Consider the following 20,716-nt stretch of genomic DNA (forward strand, 5'->3'; position numbering starts at 1 on the left):
GAATTGCATTTTCTGAGATTTAAGGAGACATAAAATCCTTCTTTTCTATTTTCCCAAAAATGTCAGTCGTTTGATCATCTTTAGCCTTTCAACAGTCATAATCGGAGCAGGACAAATAGCAGGTGGATTCCAGACTAGACAGCACTGCGTCTGGTCTCCCCAGCAGTCCTCATCGTGCAGTCAATGGAAGAAGTGTCCCGTTCAGAATGAAAGGACTAATATTCTTTGTTTTTGCCATCATGATGCTCACACCTGCTCAAGGTAAGATGATAAAGAAGTCTTATCCCTTAAAGATCAACTGGGCATAGAAATCTTATTAATCTCGGTTTGATAGTTATTCATGAGAAACAGATTATAGCTGGTTTCACAAAATTAGGAATGATATACTTTATTATTATTTTCTTTTTTAAAGATTATTTTTTGGGGGCTTTTTTCCCTTTTATTTCAGAGTGAGAGACAGTGGATAGACAGGAATGGTGGGAGAGAAATGGGGGATGACACGCAGCAAAGGACTGCAGGTCGGATTTGAACCCGGGCCACTGCAAAGGCCTCAGCCCACTTGGGGCGAACTCTCTTACTGGGTGAGCTAGAGGTCACCCCTTAATTATTGTTAATGTAAAATGAATAAACGTCTTTATTTTGTTGAAATTTTAACAAGGCCTATTTTACCAGGGGCCATAAATTAGCTTATAGCTAACTCTGGTACAGATAAGAAGCTGTGCACTGTCACTGGCAAATAAACAAATACATATCTAATGTCCGTACTGTCTAATACATTAGCCCTGCAATAAATTAGGGCTGCAACTAATAATTATTTTCATTATTGGTTAATCTGCAGATCCCTTTCTTAATTGTGATGTCGTCTAAAGGCCCTGACACTGACAGTCTGGCGAGGTCAGTGACTCGAGTCTGTTCGGTGTGTTCCGTGCCGTCGTTAGTCGGAGGAGCTGTCGGCCTTCAATTGGGCCGATTTGACTTGTTGAATCGGAAGGCAGGCAGTCGGACTCAATGGCCAATCTGATTGGTGGAGTGCTAACCCAGAAATGATGAGCGGGATGAGCGTGACTAACGCCTCTCAAAATCTGACGAAAATCTTTTAAACTGACGACTTGTCGATCTGAAATGAAGATTCAGCAACTGCATGGCCTATTTCTCGCTTAATATGTTTTCAGAAACACATTTCAGTGAACTATTTTCGTATTCCGAATTAACCACCATTATGGTCTGGCTTTGAAAATCGGGAGAAGCCAGACCCACGTGATGCGTTCATTCAAAAATTAGTCATAAGATAAATTGATAATCGGAATATTTGTCGATACATTTTCTGTCGATCGACAAATCGATTAATCTGTTTGAAAATAGTTCAAAGTCTAAGCATGATAACATGATCATGAGGGTAGGATTTATTGTAGGACAGTCGCATTAGCCTGCACTGGTTAGGTGTACATAATAAAGTGGCAACTGAGTGCAGATTTAGTAAGTCTGCATTCTCCTCACAGTGAACCCCACCTCACCACTCTTTTGTCTGCTTGTTCACCTGAGCTAGCACTAGCTAACAAGATGAGAGGGGCTAAGGATTTTTGAGTCTCACTGAAACTCATCTTATGGTGACAAGAAGGAGATCAGTCCTTTTCCAGCAGCAGCTGCAGCCTATAGCAGCATGGAGCACTGGATGTGCTCTGACAATGAACTCCAAAGCTAAATCTCAAAGATAGACACTGTGGCATCCAAAACTACCAGGATAATCATGTTTTTGAATCGAAATATGCTGTAATTTCAGTTATTTGAATATAAAATGGCTTAAACTTTAATGGGATTTTCAGCCACATTTGACATCACATTTTGATAGAATACATTTTACTCTGTCGCCTATTTCACACTGCCAATAAATCACTAGTTTTAGGAAGATGCCTCTTTGCTTTTCAAGTGCTAATGTGTGACACGCGTTATATTATTTTGAGGGATTGTGCAGTACAATGTGCTCGCAATAAGTAAGGGTTTGTCCCACTCTTGCACTAAGTTCTGCTGCCAACTCTTTCTATTAATTCCAGTATCTGTCTGGTTAATAAAAAACACGATGCTGCCCTAAGACTTGGAGCACTCCCTCAATAACACAAGTCATCCACTTAAAGAAAGGAATTCCAGAACGCTGCAAAAAAAATACTTCTGAGACGCTCAAGTGCTCGGCAGAATGTGGCTCATCAGTTTGGCTTGATGTCCCTCAACAGAGCTCCAACACTTTCACACATTCAGCACCCCCTAAAAACGTGTCCAACTACACATTACGTAGATGCTGTGAAATATGAAAAAATGTAACGCTTTTCATCAATTAAACTGTTAATAAGTGTATATTCTCTGTTCTTAGCTTGTTTGTCTTTTTCACTTTTTATCCCTTCATCTTTGTCTTTCTTGCAAAAGAAGTTTCCAGTCTCAATAGGGCTCATAAACTACTCAATATAGTCGACATCGTTTAGATAATAAATTTGTTTTTTTGTCAGCTATCTTGATGTTAGACACTGTCTGCTTTGGCAACATGTTCTGTCGAAATTCATGCCAGTAAAGCTTTACTGTGTCAATTTGTCCTGTTTCTGTGGTGTTTCTTGAGCTCAAGTGAGGAGAAGGAGCAGCTAGAGCGCCTCATGGAGTTAGTGCAATTTGAGAAAGAGGAGGAGTTTCTGGAGTGTATGTCTATTAATTACTATCTAAGCATTATAACCACAGATTAGAACGGATGTAAAGGTTATCAGGGTAAATTTACAGTGAATACCATCATCTCGTCTCCACAGCTGATACCCTGGATGTTAAGACTTTGGGTTGTGTGAAGGCAGATGAGTGCGATGTTGAGACCACGGTGGAGCTCTTCTCTAACAACACCATCTTTGTCATGACCAAACACTGCTGCGTCACTCCCTTATGCAAGCTGGCGCACCTGCATTAATTCATATTGTAAAAAAGACTGAAAGGACTTCAACCGTATGGTCAGGAAATATCACCAGGTTTGAGGCATTTCTGTACTGTCTAATTGATTATTGAATTAGAAAATACTACTTAGATAATTATAGCTTAAACATATTTATTTAGAAAAACTTTAATCAGGCCAGAGAGCACATATGTTGGTACCATATTTAACATGGTCTTTTAACTAAAAAACACATGCAGTATAATAAATAATTGAATTCATACTGTAATATAATTCTTGTCATGTATATAGATGTCCTGTCTATGGATGGAGCATCAGTAAATCCCTGCCCTATCCCAAAACCAGCTGAAAACATTAGATAGTGAACAAACAAACTGACCAAACACATTTTTGCAGTTGCAGCACAACAGTTCAGCTGTGGTTTGGCAGCTCCCCAGCAGAGGGCAGAAGCTCCTCTTTCATGAAGTGCTGAAGGTCCAAATCTTTGTCCTCCAGGTCTAAGCTCAGGAACATCTTCACCACAGACCTGCACCTGTCAGTCACACACAAACAAACATACATATCTGTTTCACATACACTGCTCTCTTGTGTTAGTTTTCATTGTCGCTTTGTAAAGCAGTTGTTTTAACAAACCTGTTTGCCTGCTCATCTGATGATGCTTTGTCTATGCGTTTGATGAGCCTTCCTGTCCTGTACAGTTCAGACACCTGGCCAAACACACCCACCCACAAACATTCAGTTTGTGAGCATGCTTCTGTGTATCTGCTTGTGTGTGTGTGTGTGTGTGTGTGTGTGTGTGTGTTTTACCTCCACTCCTCTCTGCACAAGGCTAGTTGGCAGGCCTGCCAGTGTAGCGATGTTGGCAGCATAGCTGGACTGGCAGATTCCTTCTTTTAGTTGGTACAGAAACACCAACTCATCCCCGTCCACTGCTGTCTCTAGAGTCTAACACACACACACACACACACACACACACACACACACACACACACACAAATACACAACCACGTACCCTTAAAAAAATCACATACACAATAAAATAAACTTCTAATGAGGTAAAAGAGATCTCCTTAGCGAGTTGGTCATTTAGAAGTTTTGCTGTCAACAGTTTTCTGCAGCACATTAGTTTATCGTCATAAAACCTCACTGGACATTCATGAAATCCTTCATGCTACATTTCATCATTGTGCTAGCTCAGTCGAATATCTCTCAGTACCAGAAGAGACAGCAGGACAGAGGAGGGTAGCAGGCCCAGCTGCAGCAAACTGTGGAAGTTAGTTGCCAACAGGACATGAGGAACATCCATCGGAGGTTTTCTCAGCCAATGAGAGATAGATGCAGCCAGCAGGGACAGTCCATCCACCTAAGTGGGAACATTATTTCAGTTTCTGAGCACAGATTAAGCTGCTATCGGTCAAACTCTTCAGGTTAAGCTCTTGACACAAACCCTTGAAAACCTGAGTTTGAGTTGGTGTCATGACTAAACCAATTAACAGAAAAATTCCTGCCTATTGCTCTGCGGATAAGGCCGGTTACACACTGCCTGCGTGGCGTGAGCGTGGCGTTTCAATTGCATGTCAGCTGCGTGGCGGCTGCGTGGATTTTTTTATGTCTTTACACACCAGAAACGTGTCTGACGTGCTGCTGCTGCTGCTAGCCTTGTCTGGACACATGTATGCTTCCCATTGATAAAATCAAATACCATGTTAAAAATAAATATATACTGATTTAATTACAGCAAAGACAACGTCGGCAGTATTGACGGCAAAATAGGCTACAGAATATTTTGTTCTGTATTGACAGGTGCAATATTAGAAAATCGATAATGTTTTTTAAATTACATTTATATCAAAACCTAGAGACTTTCAAACATCAACATGTCATTTATTAATATGTATTCGTGTCTAAACGACATATAAACATCTTTTCCTATTCTATTTTGCCTGGAAACGCTTCCAACACGCTTGCGTGTTGGAAGCGTTGGAAGGCACTCGTTTTTGAGAAAAACGAGACGCGCATGTAACCTGAGACGCGCGTGTCACGCAGGCGGTGTGTAAGCTCTAACCTGTTAACATGGGAGCCGAAATATAAACGGACACGCCACGCAGCTGACACGCTCGCGTGACGCATCCAGTGTGTAACCGGCCTAAAAGTATGTCCTAGCCACCTACAGGCAAGGGAGCAATTAACTGCTTAGTTTTAACCTCTCTGCACCACCTGCAGGTAAGAGTGTTACAGTTTCTTTATTTATTTTTTTAGAGCTGTTGTTATGCCAGTACAATTTTGGGGTTTTACATTTAGCACTTTGTCACATTTACTTCAGGAGAATATTACTAATAATACTGTTAGCCACAAGAGGACTGTAAGTCCAATATTCACTGTCATTTAGCTGTTTTTGGTCTCTACAGACTCCTGAGGGAAATATCTGGCTCTTTAGCTGCTAAATGCTCCACTGTAGTGTGTTCACCAGCTAGTCCCTAACTGTGTCTGCCTGCTGTTTGAGGCTGGGCAGGTAGTGTACAATGGGTGTTTAGCTTAAAACAGCTAAAGATATATTGATTATAGCTATTTTAAATTTAAAATGTGAACTGGGCTTAGACGGAACTCATTCAACCTACATTGTTAATTTTCTTTTATTGTTTTCTTCTGGCCTCTGCCTCCCACACCTGAATTTCTTCTTTAAACAAATAAATTTGGTTTGGACCCTCTCCATCCCTCTCCAGAGTAACCTTGCAGACAGTGATGGAGGACAGAGAACATAATGATACTCAGAGCAGAGTAAATTCCTAGTATCTAGCAGGAAATATACCCCAGTTGCCAAAACTAAAACTATTAAATGTAAAAAAAAAAAAAAAAAAGTATAAATGAAGCCCTATAACACAGCTAAGCTAGCCTAGAAATGTAGATGCACCCTAGCGGCAGCTTGTCAGGCTACAACTAAGCAGAAGCTATTGAAAAACAGCAGTATTTGCCTGCAGGTTGCATAAGTTTCAAAATTGCATTATTACTTCTTTTGCCTGTAGATGGCGCACATCAACACCTCTACAGTATATCTGCAGATCTGAACAGCTGCTGCTGTTTTCTTGTTGATAGGTGGCACATGTTGAGCTGAACTGAAGGTCTGTTCGTGCTGCAGCTATAAATTGGATAATATTGGCTGGGATTGGTTTCAGGCACTTCCCATTAATGACACTGTGTGTCCTTGTTATGTGTATACATATGTATTTAATTCACAAAGTCCTGGAACAAGTTCTTACTGTGTTAGTTCCCTTTCCAAATTCATCGATGAGAACCAATGAGTTGCCAGTAGTGCTGTTGAGAGCCTGGGCCATCTGGAGAAGAGAGACACAAGTGTTTTATACTACTTTTTGTTTTATTGTGTGTGTGTGTGTGTGTGTGTGTGTGTGTGTGTGTGTGTGTGTGTGTGTGTGTGTGTGTGTGTGTGTGTGTGTGTGTGTGTGTGAGGTACCTGGTTGAGGTCTATCATGAAAGTGCTGAGGCCAACAGACACAGACTCTCTGCTCTGCATGCGGGTAAAGATCCCATCCACCAGACCAATCTCTGCCTCTTTCGCTGGCACGTCTGAGCCAATCAGAGCCATGAACACAATCAGACCCACCTGACAAAGTAAAATCAGAACAATGATTGTCAATAGCAGCCGGGAGGTCAAAACTGTGAAAAATTAAGATATTATCATTAAAAAAACATTATTGTAACCCTTAATTTCAACACTCTAAATGTGTTTTCTGTAATAGTTTGGAAAGGGAAAGTATAAATCTTGTACATCATGACAGTGCAGCTACTGGTGCTGAAGAAAGATCATGTGCAATTATGCATTTTTTGAACCAGTATTGTCTCCCACTTGTATAACTTTACTGGTCTTTTGTTTCTGAAAGCTCTCTTTTAGTTTTGCTGTAACTGCTTGTCTGAACACAGCCTATCACTGGGTGTAGCAAAAGAAAAGCAAAGAAAAAAAATAGTTGGCCTCAAAACATTAAATGACAAGCCAATTTTGAGTAAACAGATAACTGAAGCATGTTCAAACTGGGTCACATACAGAAAAAGACATGTCAACACAGTGTCAAAAGGTGGAGTATACTGTAGGAGTATATTTGAATTAGTCAAGCCCAGAAGCAGTTTAGCACTGTACCTGTTACTAAGACGATCAAACTTGTATGTAATTGTTAGGAACAGATAGTTTTTTCTGACTGTCCCACCTGTTTGAGGTAGATGCTCTTGCCAGATGAGTTGGGTCCAGTGATGATCTTGACTCTGCCTTGTGACTCTGAGCTCTGGAAAGAGTTGGCCACAAACACAGGAGAGCACAGCTCTAACAGCGGGTGTCTAAAAAAATCGTAAAATACAGACATTTATCAGTCCTGTACTACATTCTTCATTCTCGTATTGAATACAACTGTATTTGTGTGCACTGTGTGTGTGATTAGTAATCAAATTAATGAAACTACATGAAATTACAACAAGAACTGGAGTCCCTGGATAATTCCATCTAGTGTGTAGGTGGCTACCTGCCCTGTGTTACTGTTATCTTCCTGTGGCTGGCTAGTTTGGGTGAGGTGTAGCCGTACTCTTGGGAGGCGCTGCTCATAGCCATCAGACAGTCCAGCTCAGCTGTGAGATCCAAAACCTACACAACACACACATTATGCCTGAACAGGGCAGTTTTGACCGATGAAAGAGCAGCAAGTGACAGACCTAAAGCTTAACAGGGTTGTCCATGTTGAATGAGACAGAAGCTGTGCATGTACATTTTCTCATTTTGGTGGAAAATATTAGTATTTCGAACATACTGAGCATACAGATAAACAACAAAGAAAAGGATTATGTTGCAGGAGCAGTGTGATAATTGTCTTTGTATGTTTTGATACTTATTGTTATGGGAATCCATTGTAACCACAGGGAGGTGGGTGAGTGTTAAATTCTCAAAAGAGAGATCTTGGGTGGAGTATCATTTTAATAAAGCTTGATAAGTTTGAAACCCTGCAAACCTGCATCTTAATACACTAATTGTTTCTTTAACACAAATTTAATTGTCAAGTTGCAAACAAAATTATTCATCCTCTGAATTTACTAATCATTCTGCCCTAAAAAAAAACAATAACATTTGCAATTACAGCATGCAAAATCTGTCATGGGACAAATATCAATTGAAAAGAACTTCAGAAGAAGAAGATCAGGACCTTTTTCATAATCAAAATGTAAAACACAACACCAATAAGCAAACAATCATAGCTAAACAGAAAAAACTCCACCAGTACACACATTAACAGAATAACTTCCATGCACGCAATCATTTTATCAGAGTGAGTGTTTCAAACACTGGGACCTGGGAGTGCACAGTGATACACACCAACCTTGTAAAGGGAGGCGCTCCTCTCGAGGATTATGTTCTGCAACTGTGTCATTACTGCCGTCTCCATGTCTGAGAAGCAAGAAGTAGACAATCGGGAAAGCCTTCAGTGGTTGTGGTCACTTCTAAGAATGTCAGGTACACAGCTATCAGGTAAAGCTTTTCTGTTAGTAAGAAGGTAAAAGACCTCTAATGTCACAGTGCAAGTCTCCTAGGAGGTTGTCTAGCTCCTTGGTTCTCTGGCTGCGGTAGTGCAGACGGTCCTCCGACAGAAACTAGCCCACACGGACACATGGAAAAGGTATTACAGCACACAAGCATTTGTCATTTTGAAGAACACAAAAAAACACAATTAACATGTTGACAAAATCATACACAAACCATAAAATCAAGCTCCTCTAACTCAAAATCCTCTTTCTCCACCATGCTGGGCATGCGAGGGACAGATAGCAGGAATCCAATCTGCAAGGAGAATTAAACAATGATTTCTGAACACGGATACATGTGATGCTCCAGAGACACTGTCGCCATATCTGATTCCCAACAACAATAATACAGTACATGTGGGCTCAAGTCAGAGGAGTAAATAAAAATGTTGTTGTTTGAAAGTTCAGCCGGTAGCTGTGTCGACAAGAAGCTCAGACCAAAGGGATGTAGATGACGCAGCAGGAGGGGATGCGAGGGTCCAGGTGTTCCAGCTCTCTTCTGGCTACATTTGTCAGGAAGTCGGACAGCCCCATCATCCTCCTCTTCTCTGACAGAGGGAGGGAGCATTGTTAAGACTTTAAATCAACCACCATTTAGCCTTATCAACACAGGCTCATAACACATGGAGATTTCTGATCAGGCTTTTTTCACTTATCAAATGACTTTTTAAAACCAGTATGGAGGCACTTACTCTCATCGATTGCTGGGTCCACGTTTGGTTTGATGGTGAAGCGGTTCTCAGCTAAGCTGGTTTCAAAATCCACCTACATGTTCCAAATCAAAGGTGGAGTCAAACTCATTAACATTCAACAGTCTGTAAAAGCAACTGCAAACAACAGCGAGGGGATTTCTCGGATTTGCAGCTGTGTATTATTTTGTGTGTTTGTCTCACAACTCGGCTGATGAGGGAGGCAATATGGTCGAGGTCATCAGACAACCCTTCACTGATATCACGAAAGAGATGAATGGACTGAGGCAGGTGTCGCACCGTGTCCCTGATACACACTGCATTGTACGCTGTCTGACAAACACACACAAACACAACATCATGCACACATTTTAACAGAACCTGGCATGTGGACAAGGTGTGTATGGTGATACTGTAGCTCCAAACGAAAATAATATAATGTCCGCAACACTGCTTTAAACTCCCATTGGGAGTTTAAAGCAGTGTTAGGTTATATATATTATTCGTTTTAAGTATTTTCATTTGTCCTGCACCTGCCAGAAGGTGGGATGTGCACACAGTTACTTTTTTTATAAATTTTGATACTGTAGCTCCAACCTTGTAGAGACTCTGCCAGTCAGTCACTTTGGTGTGAGAGAGAGACATCCTGCGCAGAAGAGTCTAACACACACAAGCGTGCGCACGCACACACACACACACACACACACACACACACACACACACACACACACACACACACACACACACATACACACACACACACACACACACAGACTGGCTTTAGTCATACTTTCTATATTCAGTTTGTGACACAGCAGGTAAGGGGATAAATGGTCACATAATGAGAAAAAAAGGAGGTCATTGGTCAGAGTTGTTACTGGTATGTTACTGATGTTGCGTAGCGAGGACTGCAGGGTGCTCAGGGCATCGGAGTTCCGAGGTGACGTGAAGAAACGTATCACTTCCTGTCTCCTGTGTAACACGGCCAGATCTAGTGTTGGCCGCAGGAACCACTGGCTGAGAGAGGAGAGAACATCACTTACACTCATGATACTTCTAGAAAGCAAATAGTACAAACTAGCAAACTTTAGGTTCTCTGTATGTGACAACAACCAGAGTTACCAGAGTTAACAAGATATTCTGTGTATAGAAAAATAATGTTTGTGTAAAGAAAAATGGCAGAAATACATAAATGTAGGTTCCCACAATAATAACAGCATGGAATTAAAATCAGCATATCATTGCTGACAGTACCAAAAACAGATGATGTATTATGTTGGGAAAACTGAAACATTTATCTGGTTGCCATAGATACAAGAAGCGGAATTTAAACCTTGAAATTCCTGAGACAAACACAAATCCTCTGCCTGAATCACAAAACAGCAGTGCGGCAGTTCGTTTGTAAACACATGACACTTCAATTTGTCTTGCTTTAGTAGTGCTCCAAATTTTCCTTTTAATAAATGGACTTATATAAAGAAGATAATTGTTCTACATGATCATTTTAACCACATACTGTAGTTCTAATTATATAATTGTTATATTCAGTATTATTGTTGTGTATGCATGAGGTAGAGCACTTTGAATTTGGGTTTGATGCAGTAAGGCCCCTTCATACTTTTTTGTTGTGTGACTGGACTCTAGCTCTTATAACTGTTATGATTTGATAATATAAATAAATTGAATAGCAAGGTGTTTCTCACCGTAGCAGTTTGGAGCCAAACTTGCACCTGCAGCGGTTCAGTATCCCTGCAACAAACAATAAGTACAGAAGTTCGTATGTAATAACAATTAGATTAGACAGAGTAATAATGTCCTGAATTACTACCTTTGGGCCACGTACCATAAAGACTGAGTCCTTCCTTTTCACCTGAATGCAGCTTGTACACTGATGGGTGAAGTTCAGATTTGAAGATCTGCAGTACACTGAAACAAATACAAAGTCCATGGTAATGTCTCACCCGAACCTTGTCTCTTTCTATATGTTTTGCCTTTGTTAAGAAAATGTATAGAATAAGGGTAGGAGAGCAAAAGTAAAAGGCTGTCCTGGCTCCACAATGGTGGAACGAGCCCCCCCTACCACTATCAGGACAGCAGAATCTCTACACATCTTCTGTCGGAAGCTGAAAACTCACTTGATCAGACTGCGTCTTGAGCCATGAAAAGATGAAGAAAAAAAAAGTTTCTCTACATGTATTCTTGTTTCTAAAATGTAGCTCTTGAAGCAGTTTTGCTTATTTGATCAATTTTATGTATTTGCTTGATTCTTTCTATTTTTGAATGGTATCTTAATGGTTGAATGCGCTGATTGTGAATAGCTTTGGATAAAACATCAGCTACATGAATGTAATGTAATTTAAAAACATAAAAGATCTCAGGTGGGCAAGTTAGAGAAGTAAAAGTCATATTAAAATGTATTAAACAGCTGCACTGTAGGTTTTAGTTGTGAAACACAAAACAATTAATGAGATAATGATATTGGATAAAGATCATCTATATAATAGGGCTGTCAAACGATAAATTTTTTAAATCACGATTAATTGCAAAATTTCTATAGTTAATCGTGATTAATTCCATGTTTTATCAAATTAATAAAATTGTATTATTTTGCATTTCAGAACCGTTTTTAAGTACATATTAACAATGGAAAGCAATTATTACCAGTGTCTCTTTATTGGGAATCAAATGAAAGCAAAGCAAGTTACTTTATGAACTTGACTTTAAGATTTGTAATTGTTGATTATTTATTTACTGTAAACAAAAGAAAAATGTGTGAATCTGTAATTATTGCACAATTCCTCCAAGTACCTAACCTAACTGAGATGTAACACAAACACTTTGCTTATACAGTACAAACAAAATGGTCCAAAACCAAATGCCACAGCAGGACATTTGTAACCTTTACATTTTTCTAATAAGGAATGTAACAATTTTCCTGGACAGAAAAGGGGGTGGACAATGTCCCAAATGACAAAAACAGTTAAAAAAACGATACAAACAACACAGTCCTAATGCCGATATACATAGTCAATATAGTGTGCAGTAACTCCTAAATAAATTTAGCGTTTGCACTTTGCAGCAGTTCCAGTTGGGCTGCTTTCTCCGTGGAGTACAGGCTGTGTGTGCGTGAAACTACTGTCCCCCTCAACAACTTTTTAAGAGTAAACTTTCAATTCAGAATCTTATTGGCATCCATTTCGGCGTATCGCGCTTGCCATCCACTCAAGTCTACTACTCTTTGGCCGGCTCGCAAGCCCAAACAAGAGTGTGCGGCGTGCCTGTTGATTTGTTTCCAGTCTAGCTAGATCCGGTGTGGTGTTGTAGTTTTTCTAACGTTACTAGTTGTTGCAACAGTATGTGAAAAAAACTACAAAGTTTGCTAGGCCAAAAAGAACGTTAATTGCACGATAAAAAAATTTACGCCGTTAAAATGGGTTTGTGTTAATGCTGTTAATAACACATTTAACTGACAGCACTACTATATAATAAAGAAAACTTTTACCTGTAGGTGTCTCGGTCAATGTAAACAACACCTTTGCTATATTGGGAAGAAACAATGCACATTTCAGAGAAGCAACATTTTGAATTCATGAAAACTTCTGCATCACACGATTTTTGATCTGCTTGTAGATGGTATATAGAATAGAGAACATGTAATACAGGAAATGAAACACAATGCCACAAAAGCATACTACTGCTGCCTGTCTAACAGACTAAAACCTGTGTAGCTAAATACAGAGCAGTAAAAAACTTCTCATTGACAAAACTCTTTCAAGGTCCTCATTACAGAAATGTGTGATCACAGTCATATGTGTGTGGGCCAAGTTACATTAATGTGTGTCTTACAGCGTGTAGGAGTGAAACTGTAGGATAGGAACTCCAACACTGCTGTCTTCCAGCTCCACTCCCACTCTCCTCCTGTCCAGACATTTCAGCAGAGCGCCCACTGCCCTCAGCTACCCATAGGATGTACGCACACACACACACACACACACACACACACACAGACACACACACACACACAAAAAAACATGATCATCTCCTGTACAAATATGGACTGATGGATAGGATGACACGTAGACAGCTGGCTCACCATCAGGGGCGAATCAAAGGAGATACAGGAGGAGAGGTAGGACATTTTGTCTCTCTCTGAAATGGAGGCAGGAACGAAAGGCAGATGGGCCGAAAGGAGCCTCTGCTTACTGACCTCCAGACCTGCAACAGTAAAAAATTAAAAAAAATCAATCTGTTCATTGTGGGAAATCATGCAAATGTACTGCAAATAAAATCCTCCCTAAAATTTATGAGGATATTTGGATATTATGGGTGGGCGTCTGTTTACCAAAGTCAACATATGGATAAGTAACCACCTCTGGTTTGTAGTCTGGGTTTGAACCTGGAATACAACAGAGGGGGATTTAAAAAAAGAAAAATAGTACGTTGCATGAAAGAAAACATTATTGTCAAAGGACTTATTTCACATGGCAGAACTGTTTCACTATAGTCTCAAAGGCCTTATAAAGCTGTGTATAATAGTTGTACAATCACTCTTCTCCCTTATCACACAATCTGGCTGCAGTATAAAGCATCCCTAATCTCATTTCATTCCCTTGACCTAGACACTACTTGTCTTGTACGACGTCAAAACAAAACTTTCTCTGTGTGAAATTTTCCTGTTTCCACACCCAATGCTGATAAAATGTTTGTCTCTCAGAACTCACCAAGTTGTTGCAGGAAGCTTGTCATGCAGCGCTCCTGCTTTGCACTTGTAATTATTACATGGGGACTAACCTCTTGGATGACTAAACAGAAAACAAGGAGGTACGATGTACACACAGTATATTAAGGCAAGGACAAGTGTCTGTTTATATAAATAACTGACATTTATGAGCTGTTGAAAATACATGAAAACCATAAAACTAATCGTATTTAGGAAGAGACCAAGATTATGCTGTGTATTGTTTACCTCTGGCCAACAGCTGGAGCTCGTAGTTGTCGGGAGTGTCTATCATATAGTGTAAAGAGGAGTCCTTCGTGTCATAGAAGCAGAGGCCCATCTGTCCATGCTGGGCTAAAACACTCAGTAAAACCTGGTAATCGACAAATAATGGAATCTGACCGCTGTAAATATCTACTACTTTGCCAGTGTGAGTGTGACGTCTGAGCTTACCGTAGGTGAGTCTTCCGCCTCTTCTTCATCTCCATTTATGCCAAGCGGACCAAAACCTAACCCTCCTTTTCTTAGATTTTCAAGTGCTGCCATGACCAGTTATTTCTAGATGTGAACAGTCAAATTAAGCTAATAAATCAATGCTCTACCTACATCGGTTATTTCATTATAATAAATTGCACAATGTTTAAATTAAACTTTCAAAAAAACAAAAAGTTTAGCTAGTTAGAGTCTAGGTTAATAAATTAGCTAGTATCCAGGTTTGCAGCTAGCTAGGCGAGCTAACTGTAAACTCATGTTAGCTAACTTGAACCAAGCTTACTAACGTTCATTTACCAACATATAGCTAGCTAGCTAGCTACACTCAGGACGGCTTAGGACTTTTGAAATTAACGGGCTTTACGTGTCGTTGGTAAAGTTCCACTATTATATGGAGTTGATGAAATCTTTTCTGTCAGTTTCCCTGAGAACTCACCTTTACGTACCTCTTTTGCGCGTACGTTTGTACTTGTCCCACTGTGTCCCACTGTTGTCATGACAGCAGTGTCCCCTTATGCTGTCTCCACCACTGATACTGATACTGATACTATTAAATGCTAGCACTTTAATTCAGGACCTTTTAATTCAGAATTAAATATGTTCCATTACTAGACTGAGAATATACCATATAGGCCATTGGGGAAAACATGATAAATACTATAATTAAAATGTTTTTTTTTATTTTATTTTATTTTATTTGGCACCTGTAGCTAGCTGCTGAACTGGCAGCCAAGAATCTGACTCATCTTTAGTCTAACCACATAGATGCTCATTTAAAAATGAATTTAAGCAGTTTGTTATCATTGAGCAATATAGATGAATACAGAAATGTAATTAATTCATAGTTTTGTTCAGGAGTAATGAATGAAATAAGCAACTGTATCATGTCAGTTAAGGCGTCATAAATGTGTTTCATATTTTATAACTGATAGAAATGAATGAAAATGGCACAATCAAAAATCTAGGCTTTCTAACTCTTTACGGGTATCAACATAATTTTAATTAAAAATGTTAAATTCTTTAAAAAGTTTTGGCTGCTTAATGTTTGTTGGAAACCTTAGGATTGGATCACTGTTTCTGCATAATATTAATTCCCCCTTCGTTACTTAATGTGATTTATGTCTTCTAAAAGGGAAGCCTCCATACCACCAAACAACACTAATGAATTGCCCATATTCTCCTTTCTTTTAACATTCGCAAAACAGCAATAATGACGTCAAATTCAAAAAGGGAGTCATTTATTTTATACACAAAGGAAGAAACAGAAAGAAAATTTCTCCAAGCTCACTGACAATGCTTTGAAACTTCAGTGAAATACGTAGGCCTATATATTATATTGTAATAAAGAAGATTGATAATACATCCATTTGTCTGGCTATAATAATATATATTAATATATATAATGTACATCATTTTTCATATACAAATCTATACATTCTTGGTACACTTCAGTGATTGACTGAATCTTTCCTATTGTTTGTGTTTGTATGTATATAAGTGTACACTATTGACTAGAAAGCAGGTAGTGCTGGAGACGAGGGGCTAGAGGCAGTTTGTCCATTTGATTCAGCCTCTGTTGCCCTAAACACTGCCGAATTGACAGTCCACATAAAGCCATCAGGGCAGGGGGATCACCTGGGAAGGAGAGAGAATTTTTTTTTTTATAAGATCAAAGTTGATCTAACCAAAGCAGATCTGTGTAAAAACCTGACACTCACGTGTGGCACCGTTCAGGTATCGTAGTCGTATGCTGGCTCCTCCTCTCACACTGCTCACTGCTGGGAACAGCTCCACTCCACGAGGGAGGTCTTTGAAAGCTACGCCGAGGAAGCTGCCATCAACAACAAATCCCAGAGTCCCTGCGTCGGCATCCAGGACCAGTAGGATGCGCTCAGGGACGGGGAGATGTGTCTGTGTCACCTTTGTGTGTGATGAAGTGAAAGATTGTGTCACAGCCTCAGAGTGGCACCCCCTCCTCTTTCCTGGGTAAAGTCCCAGACTTTGTCCATCATGCCAGAGCTGATTGGTTTTGAGTTCCCAGCCCCAGGACTGTGTGTCTATGCCAATCAGCACGTTGTACCCTGAGGCCTGCAGAGGGCAGCTCTGCCTGGAAATGCCCATGACGGCATGACTCCCTCTGTGGTTGGGGCTCCACAGCACCTCCCAGACATGAAGCCCACTCTTCACCCCCATCTCTGCCCTAACCCCATCGCTGCTCATCTCAACCGGTGAACGTGTCACTTCCTGTTTGCAGGCAGACAGCAGGAAGTGTGGAGAGCAGTGGACTGAGCTCCAGCGTGAGCGACTGTCTCTCGGAGCAACCGGAGAGGAGTTCAGAGTGACAGCGAGGCGAGAGGATGTTGGGACAGCCAGAGGAGGGAAAGCTGATGAAGAGGAGGAAGGGGTTTTGTCTGCCCTGCTGTACAGCCAAACTGAGAGTGAGACACCCATTGGTACAGTCTATCAGTGTCATCAGAGAAGAACTGTGGAGAGGACAGACAACAAACTATATTTGTATCTATATAACTAGTTCATACACTGGAAAAAACTACTCTACTAATTTCAGCTCCAGTTTGTATGAAGTTTGAATGTAGAATGTAATTAACCTAATAGACGTATGTTTGAACTTTTATACTGAAAGGAAAAGGGCTGCAACTTATGATACTTTTCATGATTTTTCACATTGTTTTATACAAACTAGAGTAGAAAAGAATAAAGTAAGGTAAGGTATATGGTCAGTGTAGAGTAGAGTAAGGTAGAGTTGAAAAGTAGCAGACAACAAGGTAAAGTAGAGTAAAGAATATGGTGGAGTGGAGTATAGAGGACAGCAAAATAGGTTAAAGCAGAGCAGAATAAGGTAAGTGCAGTGGTGGGAGAGGTAGGTGTTTTTGCATTTACTGTAAATCACATTTTATAAAAATCTAGAGCTGTCAGATAAAAACAGTGGCATAAAAAGAAATATTTTCCTTCTGAAATGTAGTATATTTGGTGTATAAAGTATCTTGATATTAAAATAGCCTATAGGCTATTTTAATATGCCTATACTTGTATAGAAGAGTAGGCCTACCTCAAAATTGTCCAGAAGTAGGCTACAGAGCAAATGTATGCCGTCTTACTTTCCACCAGTGGGTGATGTATAGTAAGATATAGAGAAATATGGTAAATTAGAATAGAGGAAAGTGAAGCTAAGAAATCAGTAGATTCATAACAAAACATAGAAAGTGTGGTATCGAAAGTCTCCTCGTGCACATATATATCATCCGGAATATTTTACCTGTTGGAGCAGCTCAGTAAAAACAAACAGTGCCCTATACTATACATCTTTAAATCTTACCAGATGTTTTGCTGAATCCTTCTCTGTGGTCATTAAACGCAGGCTGTTTCCAGACATCGTCTATCAGTGTGTTTCTACCAGTCTCTTATAAAGCATCTCCTTGGTCTTATCGGTAACGTAACCCCTCCGCCCGCTCCGGTGTTTTGATTAGCCTATGTGTTTTGGGACGACCTCCGAGACGGGAACAGCACAGTCCATCACTTCAGAATGACGCCACACAGAGCTGCAGTGACAAGGACGGGAGATCCTGTGTTTATGAAACTGAAAAGAAACCATGGTGATATTAATAGCCTAGCCTACATCCACTGTCTTAGAGGAGATCACGAGCTATCAAATACGTCTAATTCCCCCCCTCTAATTTACTTTTTTTTTTATCGCGCTCTGTAATGAATGTAGACATAAATGGCGAAACACAAAAACAGAATCAAACTCGGGCTTTTATATAATAAGAAGAGAAAAATAAAATAGAACCCAAATCGACTCATTATTCCAGAGTGCGCAGGCGCACAAAGAGGAACGGTGAGCAGGGTGATTTAAGACCTGGACGCTGTTTTACAGAAAACGACAGACTTACTTAGGCAAAATTAAAATTCTAGATAAATAGAGAGCCAGGTGAATTTCGTGATAGAAATAAAGGGCAGCTAGTTGTAGTGGTTGGGCTAAATGTGCATAGCAAGAGACAATCCATGCAGTAGGCCTATATGTGTATTGCCCAATTGCCCCACTACACCCCCCAAAAGGACCAACAAGTAAATTCATGTGGGTTTTGTTGATTTTCTGTTTACTACTTCCCATCATTTTCCTTCCCTATATTTCACGTGAGTAGTAAACGAGGTTAGTGTGTCCAATCTGTTCAACCTTGGAAAGGGCTACAGCTATGACGGTGGCAATTTTACCCACAAGCCTGACCCACTTTCATGAAAGTTTTTTTTTAAACATGTAGGCTATGAGTAAACATATATTTATTGGGAAGAATGAGTCATTTAAGGATGCCAGCACACACAGACTGCAACATTGGATTTGATCAGGGTCCTCATGTAAATCCCCACAGGCCTCTTTGATTTTTAGGTGTGTGCTTTGTATTTAAAACCAGATTATTGAGGCATCTAAATTCAATGTTTCAGACAAAATAACATGACAAACTGTTAAATGTAAAATACCTTAACCTACCTTAACACGTTGGCACTTGATGTTGCTTACCCACTCTAGAAAATGAGTGTAAAAGGACAGATAAAGAAGCTAAGAGCAGATTTGTGAACAACATGGGTCTTAAAGGGACAGATAAGGAAAAGAAAGTCAACTCAAAAGATAAATGCATGTTGATTCTGCAGGAGGAAGTTCATCCTTACACAGATAAACAAAGCTCCTGCAGGTGAAGTAAGAAAAACACAATCAAAATTAAAATTAAATAAAACTTTGATAATTGTGTAATAAATGCATATTGCTGTGATTGTTAATTTTGTGTTTTTGTTATCTAAAGGATTTATGTTGCTGTAACTGGACAGTTAAATCTGTAACAGTATACAACCATCAAATAACAACCAAAATGCTACATATAATACCATAAGATTTAGTTGTTTTTTTCAAACATCAGCAAGTATATATTATATAGTATTGATAAGCTCATGTCTACGTAATGTTAGCAGATAACTGTTATCACATTCAGATTTTGGCAGTTGTGCTTTATTTTGTTTCACATATCTTTATTGATGAAATATAATCTCTCTGTTTATAGTCCAAAAAAAAACATGCTGTAACAGTGGGTTTTGTCCATTAAGTAAATAAGATACATGGCAGTGCTGGGAAAAAAAATGTAATCACACGTTCATTGCAGATATGGATGTTTATCCCGTTATCTGTCCATTTCTCTTCTTGTGGAGTCAGTTTGTCTTGATAACTCATGTGGTGGCACACTGGTCCTTTGTAGCTTGCCTTTAATGTCCAACCGAAATCACATTTAGTCATCCCTTTTTGCAGTCAAAAATAATGTCAACATGTTTTTAAATGTATTGTATAGTTTTATACAATTAAAAGGAATAACAAAGGTATTTGGGGAAAAATCAGAAATGTTCCTTTCTGATATTATATATATCAATTGTACACTGCTGGCTGGACGGGCTGCTGCTATGTGTCTGATGGATAGACAGCAGGCTGAGCAGGCTGAGCTCTAGCAGGGGAACAACAGACAGCATAAACAAACTTGTGCTGTAGCCTATGTCTCGGGCAGACATACTGTAGTGATAGTTGTATTGAAGCGTAAGGATCACAACAGTCTCCTAACTGACTGAAGTAACATTTGCAGCTACGTCTACATGCTGTTTAATATGCTGCAGCTAATTACCTATCTAGCTTGCTGACTTTAGGTGAGGTCAAGTCGGGTTGTTGTTCAAAGTCTGTTTGTGATGTGTAGCCAGGGACGTAGCACAAAATTCTGGGCCCTGGCCCGTAGAAAGGCATTCTCTATGGGCTCCTCTCTGCAACATGGCATCCACAGCTTTTAATTCTAGCATCTTTTGGGCCCTGGGTACTCAAGTCCCCCAACCCCCCACAAACTTCAATGAAAGCTTACTTTTAATAGATTAAACATTGCAACACCAATTATTTATGTAGATACTATACCAGATACCATATTAACCTCCTCAAGAAGTGAGCGCAGCTCTTTTGCCCATGCAGAACTGTGCGACTCTACATGCAAACCTTATTTATTAGATCTTTTTTACATATTTGTCATGATTGTGGGTTTCGGTTATGTTCTGTTTCCTGTTTTATTTTGAAATCTGGTTTTCTGTCTTGTCTTGTCTGTTTTACTTCCTGTGTTTTCCCTCCCCTGATTTATTTCACCTGTTGTATCACCTGTCCCTTGTTAGTCCTCGTTACCTCTTGTATTTAGTCTCTGTGTCTCCCTTGTCTTTTGTTGGATTATTGTATTCTGTATGTTTGTGTCTGGAGTCTACTGGTTATCTCTGAGTTCCAGTTTTGTATTGCTTTTC

The 20,716-nt window shown here is 39.7% G+C and overlaps 2 protein-coding genes across 7 annotated transcripts; both read right to left on the reverse strand.

Annotated features, from left to right (window-relative positions):
• Window positions 1-3,069: 3,069 nt before the first annotated feature.
• msh5 (mutS homolog 5) lies at window positions 3,070-14,984 on the reverse strand. Of its 3 annotated transcripts, none has more exons than XM_039804737.1 (26): window positions 14,839-14,984; window positions 14,354-14,458; window positions 14,150-14,273; window positions 13,905-13,985; window positions 13,526-13,579; window positions 13,277-13,398; window positions 13,030-13,139; window positions 12,686-12,721; window positions 11,027-11,109; window positions 10,887-10,932; window positions 10,062-10,200; window positions 9,781-9,843; window positions 9,388-9,516; window positions 9,187-9,259; window positions 8,933-9,042; window positions 8,670-8,750; window positions 8,476-8,563; window positions 8,293-8,360; window positions 7,447-7,565; window positions 7,138-7,264; window positions 6,390-6,539; window positions 6,178-6,252; window positions 4,137-4,283; window positions 3,728-3,865; window positions 3,554-3,627; window positions 3,070-3,452 (listed from the first exon to the last, which is right to left on the reverse strand). In XM_039804737.1, exons 2-26 carry the CDS (start codon window positions 14,444-14,446, stop codon window positions 3,332-3,334), a joined length of 2,451 nt encoding a protein of 816 aa, XP_039660671.1. In that variant the 5' UTR covers window positions 14,447-14,458; window positions 14,839-14,984; the 3' UTR covers window positions 3,070-3,331. The 3 variants fall into 3 exon arrangements, with proteins under 3 accessions (XP_039660671.1, XP_039660670.1, XP_039660672.1); XM_039804736.1 differs by having other exon boundaries at window positions 14,829-14,984; XM_039804738.1 differs by lacking the exon at window positions 14,839-14,984 and adding an exon at window positions 14,757-14,778.
• A 629-nt stretch (window positions 14,985-15,613) lies between these two features.
• On the reverse strand, window positions 15,614-19,042 carry LOC120561628 (SPRY domain-containing SOCS box protein 4). Of its 4 annotated transcripts, none has more exons than XM_039804788.1 (4): window positions 18,897-19,042; window positions 17,727-17,987; window positions 16,111-16,875; window positions 15,614-16,027 (listed from the first exon to the last, which is right to left on the reverse strand). In XM_039804788.1, exons 3-4 carry the CDS (start codon window positions 16,841-16,843, stop codon window positions 15,897-15,899), a joined length of 864 nt encoding a protein of 287 aa, XP_039660722.1. In that variant the 5' UTR covers window positions 16,844-16,875; window positions 17,727-17,987; window positions 18,897-19,042; the 3' UTR covers window positions 15,614-15,896. The 4 variants fall into 4 exon arrangements, with proteins under 4 accessions (XP_039660722.1, XP_039660724.1, XP_039660725.1 ...); XM_039804790.1 differs by lacking the exon at window positions 18,897-19,042 and adding an exon at window positions 17,460-17,503 and having other exon boundaries at window positions 17,727-18,237; XM_039804791.1 differs by lacking the exon at window positions 18,897-19,042 and adding an exon at window positions 17,460-17,507 and having other exon boundaries at window positions 17,727-18,237.
• Between the last annotated feature and the right edge of the window lie 1,674 nt (window positions 19,043-20,716).

Source organism: Perca fluviatilis, chromosome 7, assembly GCF_010015445.1.
Source record: "Perca fluviatilis chromosome 7, GENO_Pfluv_1.0, whole genome shotgun sequence".
NCBI lineage: Eukaryota > Metazoa > Chordata > Actinopteri > Perciformes > Percidae > Perca > Perca fluviatilis.

Bases quoted from the DNA above. Each gene is read 5' to 3' on its own strand.
- msh5 (XM_039804737.1), bottom strand. From the start codon at position 14,446: ATGGCAGCACTTGAAAATCTAAGAAAAGGAGGGTTAGGTTTTGGTCCG. The intron at 8,564-8,669 runs GTTTGTGTATGA...CGTGTGGGCTAG, and splicing joins TAGAGGAGCTTGATTTTATG to TTTCTGTCGGAGGACCGTCT. The intron at 3,866-4,136 runs GTACTGAGAGAT...TGTGTGTGTTAG, and splicing joins CTGTCCTGCTGTCTCTTCTG to ACTCTAGAGACAGCAGTGGA.
- LOC120561628 (XM_039804788.1), bottom strand. From the start codon at position 16,843: ATGGGTGTCTCACTCTCAGTTTGGCTGTACAGCAGGGCAGACAAAACC. The intron at 16,028-16,110 runs GTGAGTGTCAGG...TCTCCTTCCCAG, and splicing joins ATACCTGAACGGTGCCACAC to GTGATCCCCCTGCCCTGATG.